The sequence below is a fragment of the Arachis ipaensis genome, chromosome B1, assembly GCF_059453495.1.
Source record: "Arachis ipaensis isolate K30076 ecotype BB chromosome B1, ASM5945349v1, whole genome shotgun sequence".
NCBI classification, from domain to species: Eukaryota; Viridiplantae; Streptophyta; class Magnoliopsida; order Fabales; family Fabaceae; genus Arachis; species Arachis ipaensis.
The window spans coordinates 141,818,274-141,829,767 of record NC_142436.1 but is presented as its reverse complement, the minus strand read 5'-3'; the positions used below and the strand labels follow the sequence as shown (position 1 = coordinate 141,829,767).

At 36.1% G+C, this 11,494-nt stretch overlaps 1 protein-coding gene across 12 annotated transcripts; it reads left to right on the top strand.

The window, feature by feature from the left end:
- The first annotated feature begins 4,602 nt into the window (after nucleotides 1–4,602).
- LOC107624680 (phosphoribosylaminoimidazole-succinocarboxamide synthase, chloroplastic) lies at nucleotides 4,603–11,232 on the top strand. 12 transcript variants are annotated; one of them, XM_088501986.1, is made up of 14 exons: nucleotides 4,603–4,970; nucleotides 6,892–7,322; nucleotides 7,660–7,978; nucleotides 8,152–8,253; nucleotides 8,349–8,478; nucleotides 8,845–8,937; nucleotides 9,018–9,106; nucleotides 9,478–9,558; nucleotides 9,887–9,976; nucleotides 10,068–10,157; nucleotides 10,292–10,342; nucleotides 10,424–10,470; nucleotides 10,747–10,804; nucleotides 10,888–11,232. In XM_088501986.1, exons 3-14 carry the CDS (start codon nucleotides 7,664–7,666, stop codon nucleotides 10,945–10,947), a joined length of 1,206 nt encoding a protein of 401 aa, XP_088358112.1. In that variant the 5' UTR covers nucleotides 4,603–4,970; nucleotides 6,892–7,322; nucleotides 7,660–7,663; the 3' UTR covers nucleotides 10,948–11,232. The 12 variants fall into 12 exon arrangements, with proteins under 12 accessions (XP_088358112.1, XP_088358107.1, XP_088358116.1 ...); XM_088501981.1 differs by having other exon boundaries at nucleotides 7,653–7,978; XM_088501990.1 differs by having other exon boundaries at nucleotides 7,619–7,978; nucleotides 10,437–10,470.
- Nucleotides 11,233–11,494: the final 262 nt, after the last annotated feature.

Sequence of the window (11,494 nt, the reverse complement as noted above, 5' to 3'; positions counted from 1 at the left end):
TGTGAGATACTAGGCCCTCGGTGCCTGTTTTCAACCGTATAATGCTCTATTCAACTTGCAAACAAGGTTAGGATTCGAATCCTCATAACCTTGTGGCTGTGTCATAAAAATCTGCTCAATCAAAACTTCATTTAAAAATGTGTTATTAAAATCAAATTGATGCAAGACCCATCCTTGAGTGATAGCTGAAGTCAAAACAATCCTTGCTGAAGAGGGTCTTATTACAGGTGAGTAAATTTGCTCATACTCTATGCCTTCGACTGATGCAAAAACTAGACGAGCTTTGTATCTTACTAGCTCTCCTTTTGTATTTCTTTTGATAGCGAATACCCACTTGCTTCCAATTATGTTTGCATTGGGTGGTGAATTAACTAAAGTCCACATATTGCATTGGTTTAATACCCTGAACTCAGCATCCATAGCATCCTTCCAATGAGGAGTTTGGATTGCTTGTGTGACTATTTTGGTATTTGTTGAAATAGATCAATCTCATTATGTGCATAATATGCTTTTGGTTTGTAAATACCAAGTTTAGACCGTGTTACCATCTTGTGTGTGCTTGTGGTGGGTTGTTGATGTTGAATTGAGTGGAAATCAAGTCTTTGGTCAATAGCCCCCTGAGAAGCACTACGTGAGGTACTGTCTTGTGATATGTGCTCATGATTTATATATTGAGTTGATCCACTTCCACCTAAAGTCTCTTCAATTGGTAGAGAATTAGTTGTCACATCATGTGGTGAACTTTGATTTTGTGAAGTAGGCACAAATTGATGTGTGGAAATGGAAGACACACTGTAATAAGAAGCTATAGAATTCATAGCTGCAGAATTAGTGTTAGTATTGTAGCTAGAGTGATTTAAAAACAACTCATTTTGTGGAAGAGAATCATATACACCTTTCCATTTTTATTCATACACTTATATCCACAAAATTGAGAATCATAACCAAGGAAGAGACATTTCTCATAACTATATTCAAGTTTATGCTTATTGTATGGTCTTAGTTAAGGAAAGCAAGAACACCCAAAGACATTTATCAAACTAATCTAGTTTTCTTTGATATAATTTTTCATATGGAAAGGTGTAGTTAAGCACAATAGTAGGTAGCCGATTCATCAAGTAAACAGCAGTTCCAAAAGCATCCTCCCAAAATTTTATAGAAATGGAGGATGTTGCCAATAAAGATAAGCCAATCTCAACAATACTTCGGTGTCTCCTCTTTACAATATCCTGTTTTTAGTGTGTATAGGGACAAAAAAGTCTATGTTGTATGTATACCATGCCGAGATAAGAAGGTAGTGAAAGAATTTGACACAAACTCCACCATTATCCATTTGTAAGGCTTTAATCTTGTGGTCAGTAAGGGTTTCAATCTGATTTCGAAAAGTTTGAAAGACATTAAGTGCCTGTGACTTATTAGTTAGGAAATATACAAAAGTATACTTAATTGAAATATCTACAAAACTAATATAACATCTCATTCTATTTCTAGAGATGATTGGAGATGGCTCCCATATGTCAGTGAAAATTAACTCCAAAGAATTGTTATACATAGTATGTGAAGCATTAAAGGGCAAAGCATGATGACGGACATAGATGCCAAACATCCCCAGGTCCAGGCTGATGCACCTGCTTACCATCCACAAATGCCAGAGATCCAGTCCGATGCCCCAGCTCACCATGCACAGATGCCAGAGATCCAGGTTCAGGCAACGGATTATCAGGCATAGTACGTGGTCGACTTGAATGAGCCGGCAGATAGTCTGTATGACACCTGGTTCACCATGGGAGAAACGTCCCAATCTATATTTTGTGTCTGAATATATCTTTACTAAAAATAAATGCTTTCAGTGTTTTTAGTAAATAAATAATTCAGAGGATTTGATAATTCATAATAGTCTCTAAGACCATTTTTCTCAGTTCTATAAATGATTGATACTAAATATGGTGCTGCAACTCTCTTACCTTGTCATCAACGAATTTGGACCAGAATCTTGCCTGGGCCCTTTCATAAGGAGAATGTGGAAGAAGAGTATTTTGCTTCCAAGTCTCATCAATATAATCAAGAATGAGCAGTGATTCAGCAAGGGGCTTACCCTGGTGCACAAGAACAGGTACCTTTTTGTAGACAATGTTGTATTTAAGGAGCATGTCACTCTTGTTGCTGAGATCTTCTTCCACATATTGGCACTCTATTCCTTTAACTGCTAGTGCCCACTTCACTCTTAGAACAGCTGGACTACCCCAAAATCCTATTAACTTCACTGATCTCCTTCCATCTTTTTGTCTTCTCAATTAATTTGTTAATCCAAAAGGAAAACTAATTGGATAGAGATGACTTTGATATCAATACCCGAAAAAGAAGGATGGCTTTGATATCCTTCAAAATATGCCTATTTAACCTTAAAAATTAAGATAAAAAAATTCCCTAAACTACAAAGATGATTAATCATAGTCATATTACCAAGCAAAGAAGCAGAGCAATATTCTGAGACTTCATGTGAGGAGAGAGAGTATAAGAAGAAAGAAAGATCCAGAACAATGTGACATAAGTTAATGAAATATTCATCATTCATTATTCAGTAACAATGTGTGCCAAAGACATCGGTTTGGTTGACAAGTATACAAGTTAAATACATGGTGCAATTGGCAAAGACCAAGCATGATTTCTATGAGAGTTAAATGTTCATCTGTCTTTAGGTTTTAAGCTTTATTTATATAATTTCTTTTATTTAAAAAAACTTCTTGGTAGAATTTCTGCTACTTGTAAGTTTTAAATATATCCTTAGAAAGGGGTTTATAGAACACAGAATTGAAAAAGTCCTGACATTCCTAGGCTACTTCAAAGATGCCAGTGCAGATGCAACATTTCGTGATATTCGCTCATGTATTGGCTCCTGCAAAAGGAAATGGAGTTATATTCCTATGACTTTATCAGATAATAGATAGCCAAAATGAAATGTTGAAACATATGGATTACCTCAGACGACAGCACCTCAAACTTTGATCTTGTTATAGTCTCATACAAGAAAATGTATCTGTCCAACAGAATTAGTATAACGACAAGATTACACGTTGGTTTGGAGAAATAAAGCAGCAGGTAGATCTATTTGAATGAGGATTAGACATGACAGACGTGCCATGCAACCAAAACCATGGTTGAAGCATCTTTGTGTAAAAATTGAATGATTAATTCAAGCAATTCTGATTCCCAAAACCAAGAAACACATAATTCTATAGGCAATTTATTTGTGTATTTATCACAAAGAAGCACATATCAAGTGGAAAAAAAAAGGAGGAAGTTTTAGAGAAATACCGCCAAGACAATCGCAAACAAGATCTTCAGGAGCTTCAGGAAGAACCTTAACAAGATTCATTGGTGTGATTTGAAACCTTATTAAAGCATGCAATCTAGTTAATTACATTCTGAAAACTAGACCGAACCGGCCGGTCTGACCGGTTTAACCGCAAACTGGTGACTTGTACGGTTCGGTTCAACATCAAAAATCCCCAGAATCAAAACCATTTTCAAATTGCTGAACCGGTCGAGAACCGGTCGATCGGACCGAACTGGGACCTGGCCGATTTTTTTATTTTGCACAAAAACGCCAAAACGCAGCCGTTTAGCATTCAGTAAAACACCCCTAACCCTACCAACCCTAACTCCCTCCAACTCTCCAACAGCGCAGCACACACTCCCTCTCTCGTCCCTCCCATCATCCTCGAGCTGGCCGTTCCTCTCAACACCGGCGAGCTCAATCCCTCCCTTTCGTTCAGCCGCCGGACTGCTCCTGACGCCGTCGCCGGTTGGAGCTTCGAAGCACAGTCGGTCCCTCACTCAGCTAACATCTCAGACTCTCAGCAGTGGAAGCACAGTTGCCGAGCTCGCCTCCTGCCTCCGTCGCGTAGCTTTGTTCCTCCGTCGCAAGCTCTGCTCCACCGTCGCCACCAGCTCTGTTCTTCTAGGTATTTTACTATTTTTTTTTAACAATAATTGTTGAATAATCTCTAAACTTGTTATGGCCTTATTGGTTGAATAATTGTTAATTAATCTATGAATTCTTAGGCTGAATAATAGGTTGAATAATGGTTGAATATTGTTAATTAATAATTTTGAATTTGTGATTTACTGATTTTTCATTTTTCTTCTTCAATTATTGTTGTCTGTGGTTTAGGATTGATAATTTGTAGTTCTATTGTCTTTAATTTCTATTTTGAATTTTAGTTTTTATAGTGATTGACTGATTTTGTTTGATTCTGTTATGGTTCTACTTCTGTCTTTCGATGTTAATTTTTTTTTTTGTTGTATACCTGTTGCTGTCCTTGAGAGCATAGTTGTAAGAACTGGACCGGACCGGCCGGTTCGACCAAAAAATCGGTGACTGGTCATTTGGCCAGTCCGGTTGAGTAAATCGACCGCATAAAGAACAAAACCGGAGAGAACCGTTTGAACCGCCTGGTTTTGGATTAAAACCGGCAAACCTGTGATTTTGTGAAACCCGGCCGGTTCGGAAATCTTTTTTTTTTTTTTTTCTTTTCTTTTCTTGCCGAAAACGCTGTCGTTTTGTTTCTTTAAAAAAAGAGAGAAAAAGCCCTAACGCTGCCTAAACGGCTACCCCAATCCCCAGTACCCCTCCCCTGACCCCTGGACCTGGAGGCTGGAGCTCTGGAAGCCTCTCTTCCTCACCTCATCACACCAACAATCTCGAGTCTCAACTTCTCGAGTCTCTTCCTCCCCTCATCACACCAACACTCTCTTCCTCGCAGTCTCTCTCAGTCTCGAAGGTTCTCTTCCTCTGCTTCGTCTCGCCGGCTTCACAGTGTGTCCGAGTACGTCGGGTTCGTGGCTCCGCGTCTCTCGTCATCGTCGTCGCGTCTCCTGCGTCGCTGCTGCGGTGCTACCTCTCCGTCGCGTCTCCTCCGTCGCTGCTGCTGTGCTGTCTCTCCGTCGCCGGAATCTGCCTCATCCAGGTTGGTCTCCAAACTGTGAAATATGTTCTCTGTTTTTTTTAGTTATTTAGTTGGATTTTAATTTGATGAAGGGAGTGAATAACTGATAGGTTAATGGCAGATTGTTGATTATGTATATATTGTTGAGTTATACTTGTTATATTGTTGAACTAGTTAATGACAGATTGTTGATTTTTTTTTTCTGATTCGTAGTGGGTATAGTTGTTTTTGTTGATGTAACATTGCTGTGCCAGAATCTGTCTCATCCAGATTGGTCTGCAAACTAGATTTTAATTTGTTGAAGGGAGTGAATAACTGATAGGTTAATGGCAAATTGTTGATCATGTATATATTGTTGAGTTATAACTTGTTATATTGTTGAACTAGTTAATGGCAGATTGTTGATTTTTATGTTGATGGTGCCTTTAATAATAATGTTGCTGCATAGTGTTGGAAAATTTATTGTTAGTTTTGAAATTAGAAAAAAGAATCAATAGTATAATGTGATTTTGAAAGGCTTTTTAAGACTTTAATTTGAATAAGGTGACCATATATATGAACTAAAACTATATGACAAGGATAGGATTATTATTATTATTACCTGCTATAAGTTGGATGAACATGCCATGATGGTGAATTCAGGAGTGATTGAATATTGTCCGAGAACATTAATTCAATTGTAGTAGTACAACTAATTTTAAAGATTATTATTTTTATTGTGTCAAATTAAGATACTATTGATGATATGTATTTTAAATTTTTCAAATTTTTTACTATTTTATATTTTTTATTTATGTGGGACCAGTTTTATCGGTTTAACTAGCGATTTATCGGTTGAACCAGTAAATCAGTAAACCAGTAGCCTAACCGGTTTGATGACCGGTTCGGTTCTTACAACTATGCTTGAGAGTTGAGAACTTGAGATTATTGAATTGTTGTATTTGGATATTTGGATACTGTAAAGTGCATTTGTGCATATTCCAAATGAATTAGAAGAGAAGCTGGTGAATAAGGTTTTAAATTGTGAAATCATATGTTGTTGCTTGAATTTTAGAAGAAAGAGCAATGTAATGTATTCCTATTTATGATTCCATAAGACCAAGGTTAAATTAACAATTCAAGTGGAGTTGAGTTTTGTTTATGAGTAATTAAATGCACGAAACAAGAATAGGATTGCTAATTAAATTTGGAATTTCTGATTAGTGACTTGTTAAGCTGCTGTTGTTGTTATGCTGCTGTTTTGTAATGGTTGTTGTTGAATGCTAAAAATGGAAATCAAATCAAATGCTGGTTGTTGCTGAATGAGTAGGTAGCTACCTGCCAATGCCATATATAAATAAACTAATGAATGATGATGATGGTAGTGGAAGGAGAGTCAAAGTGTATAGGTAGTTGGTGATATGTTATGCTTTCTTATTCAATGACTACTTGTTATGTTGATACCTCAACTTGGAAACAACACTAGATCCCGTTTATGGCTTGCTCAGCAAGAAGAATCTGTTGCTAAGAGAGCTCTCTTACAACAGATGAACGCAACGCTGCCTAAGATTAAACCGAAAAGGTCATCTTGCAAGGTTCAGGTTCATGTTCAGTTAGCATAATACCACAGAATGATCAACATTTTCTATCTCAACATTCTTTTGAAATTGATAATCCTTTGTCTCCTCACTCTCCTGACATTTCTAAATTAGAATAAATTAGAATCTGAGGTGTTAAGTGATCCTGTTAACCCTCAAAGTCAAAATTTAATATTTAGATATTTCTTTTTACTATTTAACTTTTGAGTTTGTATTTTGATAAGATCATATGAATTTGGTTGATGATTTTTTGTGTAGTGTTTTAAATTTGGAAAATATTTTAGGATGTTTATTTATAATTTATTTATTATTTTATTCTATAACGGTTTTTTCGGTTGAACCATCGGTTGGACCGGTTGGACCAGTAAACCAGTGAACCAGTGACTAGAGCGGTTTGATGATCGGTCCTGTTTTTAGAACCTTATTTACAAGTATAAAATAACAATTGTTAGACCAGCCCTATGCCAGTAATTAACAATTGTTAGACCAGCCCGGTTTTTGGAGTGTTACCGGTTCAAAACGAAAGGCCTCCAAACGCCGTCTTTTTTATTTTTTCATTAAAAAAAAACAGATTCAGAAATCAAAATCCCCTCTTTGATAGATACCCTTTGGCCCTTTCTCCCTCTGAAAACTTGGAAAGAAGTATAGAACTCAAAAACCCAACCCTAAACCCTCTTCGATACCCAGCCACCATCCCACTTTCATCACCGAACCCTTGCCGCCGGGTGGAACTGCCGTTGTCGCCATCACTTCTCATTCTTCCGTTGCCGCCACTTCCCTTCCTCCCTCGCCGCCGGTAAGCACTGCTGCTTCAATATATTTTTGCTTGTTTTGTAATAATGCTGATTCTGAGTTGCTGAGATAATGATACTGAATTACTGATTTTGTTAATTTTTGCTTATTCTGAGTTGCTTATTTTCTGAGATAATATTGTTGCTGGATTTCTGATTTTCTAATTTCATGAGTTAATTTTACTGATGGTTAATTTATTTAATTTGTTGAATGCTGGTGCGATTTTGAATTCAATTTAATTTTCATTCTGAGTTTGGAATTGGATTCAATTTAGTTTTTGTTGCTTATGTGTTGAAAAAGTGGCATTATTCTTTACAATAAACGGTACCTGAAGCCTGCAGTGCGATGAGTGAATCCATGTTTATGGCTGCTGCGTTAAACCCTCCCAAAACCCCCTTCAAAATCATCCTCACACCCGCTCTTCTGCCTCCCCCAACCTCCTCCGCACTCACTTTCAAACCAAACAACAACTTCCCCACACTCTCCGTCGCCGCACAACCACAACAACAAGAACACGCCGCTCTACTCGACACTCTTCGCAACAGCACACGCAAGAACCAAGTGCTCCAATCCATCAGAACCACATCCCCCTTCAACTGCCTCTCCGAAACAAATCTTCACCATACGGTTCCCGCCCTTACCTCCAAAACCAGGGGAAAGGTGCATATTTCCTTCTTTAATCCCTCTCCAATTTATCTACTCATTAATACAAATGAATGGAAATCGAGATTTCTAGTAAAATTGCAACAGTAATATAAAAGCAGAAAACATTGTACTAAAAAAAATCATTTGAAAAATTGATGAATTTGTTTACTTGTGGTCTTATGGCACAGGTTAGAGACATATATGATAGTGGAGAGTACCTTGTTTTGGTTACTACTGATCGCCAGAGTGCATTTGATAGAATCCTTGCTTCAATTCCCTTCAAGGGACAGGTTTTGTGTTCTTATTCTCTATCCTTGTTCTTTGTATGAACAGTTTACTTGGTTGATCATGGATCACACTCAATGTTCTTTATTACCACTTGCAGGTTCTTAACCAGACAAGCTTGTGGTGGTTTGAGAGAACCCAGCATATAACTGCTAATGCCGTTGTGTCCACTCCTGATCCTAATGTTACCATAGCAAAGAAATGTTCTGTTTTCCCTGTTGAGTTTGTTGGTGAGTATTTTGTTAATTGGTATTTCGAATTGGTGCTTGCATACACATTTTATCAAATGATTTCAATGGCTATGAATTGGCATATATGCTTGGTATATGTTGTGGAGGAGGAGTTAGTTTGCTGAAAATGATAGCTTGAAAAGTACGATAGAAATAGAATATATTTCCCCGGAGCAACTAGGATAAAAGTAAACATTGCATTTATCATTAAGTGCTCTAAGTTTATTCATGCTACCCAAACTTTAACATGCTAAGTTCATTCTTTATTCATGTTGCTATCAATATTATCAAAATATTTTCTTTACAAAAGCGGAGATGATGATTCTAGAAACTGTTTGTTGACACTTTATTACTGTTGGTTTGTAGCTAGAGGCTTTGTGACCGGAAGTACTGATACTTCATTATGGACAGTCTACAATAAAGGCATCCGGAACTATTGTGGCAATGCCCTCCCAGATGGTGAGGTCCCTATATTTTTTGTTTTGCATTCTTACAATTGTTTGTCTCTTTATTTAATAGGCTATAATGTTATATAACAGGTTTGGTAAAAAACCAAAAGATGGCTGCAAATATACTCACACCTACAACCAAAGCTGCAGATCATGATGTTCCTGTAACTCTAGATGAGGTATTATTCCTTGAACTCTCATCTGCATCTATCTTTAAAATACAATTAGTTACAGTGAAAGACTAGTTTTAGAGACCAAAGGAATGAATAGGCAGATCAAATAATGTTGCAAGAATAAGAAACAAAAACAATAGGTAGATCTATCTTATTATGCTGGTTTTTTCTTCCTTTTTTTTAAAGAAGACAGCGTCAATGTTTTTCTTCATGTGGATAATATTATTTTCTTAAGAGCCTAGTTCGTATCATACAGTACAGCTGCTTCTTGATACTAGTGAGGTTATGATCAATGATGGATAATGTTTTTACTATTTTTTAATAGTTTTCTTTTATCTAACCTTTTCAATTCTTTTTATAATCCATTTTCTTTGCAGATTATAGAAAGGGGATTAATGACAAGAGCTGATTATGAGGAAGTCAGCAGAAAAGCTTTAAGTCTATTTGAATACGGTCAGGTAATTAAGCATTTTATCATGTCATTCGTAAATTTTGTGAAATGAAAAACAATAATGGCATGCTTTCTCAATGTATCCCAAGACAGTAACGACACATTCTCAATGTATGTGCTATCTGTTATTTGGATTATAGAGATGAATAGATGGTGTACACTTATTTTTCAATGAAAATCTCTAACTTGTCCATGTATTCTTTTCAATAATGCCTTACTGGAACAAAAGTATAAATACCATCTCCTTGTGATGAGTGGGAAGCTTATCTTTATTATTGTTGTGATGCAATTTAACTTTTGACATTGGCTTGCTTTGATGAAATTTGAATTTCCAGTGTGTGGCTTTAGAACATGGCCTTATATTGGTTGACACAAAGTATGAATTTGGGAAGGCAGAGGACGGTTCAATTATGTTGATTGATGAGGTTCAGTGAATCCCTGATGTTTATTAGATTCTGAAATGCACTCCACACAATTTATGAAAATAGAATAAAGTTTCATTTTTGAAAATTGTAGGTGCACACTCCTGATTCAAGTAGATATTGGATTGCCAATTCTTATCTTGAGCGCTTTCAAAATGGTTTGGAGCCTGAAAATGTTGATAAGGTGCTCTATATATTTTATTTTTTTACTTAAAGGTTTAGAGATATGGTAGCTTATTCTAAATTACTAGTCTTTGTTCTCTTCATAAAATATGGACAATTAAATAATCTGTTGATCTTTAAAAAATAAATTTTTAGGAGTTCTTGAGGCTGTGGTTCAAAAATCACTGCAACCCTTATGAAGATGAGGTATTTTTTATTTTATACTTGTAATCTACTAGATTGTATGCTTTAATAAAGTTTCAAATCACACTAACGAATCTTGTTTAGGTTCTTCCTGAAGCTCCTGAAGATCTTATTTGCGAATTGTCTTGGCGGTATTTCTAAAACTTCCTCCTTTTTTTTTTTCCACTTTATGTGCTTCTTTGTGATAAATACACAAATAAATTGCCTATAGAATTATGTGTTTCTTGGTTTTCGAAACCAGAATTGCTTGAACTAATCATTCAATTTTTACACAAGGATGCTTCAACCATGGTTTTGGTTGCATGGCACGTCTGTCATGTCTAATCCTCATTCAAATAGATCTACCTGCTGCTTTATTTCTCCAAACCAACGTATAATCTTGTCGTTATACTAATTCTGTTGGACAGATACATTTTCTTGTATGAGACTATAACAAAATCAAAGTTTGAGGTGCTGTCGTCTGAGGTAATCCATATGTTTCAACATTTCGTTTTGGCTATCTATTATCTGATAAAGTCATAGGAATATAACTCCATTTCCTTTTGCAGGAGCCAATACACGAGCGAATATCACGAAATGTTACATCTGCACTGGCATCTTTGAAGTAGCCTGGGAATGTCGGGACTTTTTCAATTCTGTATTCTATAGACCCCTTTCTGAGGATATATTTAAAACTTACAAGCAGCAGAAATTCTACCAAGAAGTGTTTTTTTAAATAAAAAATTATATAAATAAAGCTTAAAACCAAAAGACAGATGAACATTTAACTCTCATAGAAATCATGCTTGGTCTTGCCAATTGCGCCATGTATTTTACTTGTATACCTGTCAACCAAACCGATGTCTTTGGCACACATTGTTACTGAATAATGAATGATGAATATTTCATTAACTTATGTCACATTGCTCTGGATCTTTCTTTCTTCTTATACTCTCTCTCTTCACATGAAGTCTCAGGGAATATTGCTTTGCTTCTTTGCCTGGTAATATGACTATGATCAATCATCTTTGTAGTTTAGGGAATTTTTTTATCTTAATTTTTAAGGTTAAATAGGCATATTTTGAAGGATAGCAAAGCCATCCTTCTTTTTCGGGTATTGATATCAAAGTCATCTTTATCCAATTAGTTTTCCTTTTGGATTAACAAATTAATTGA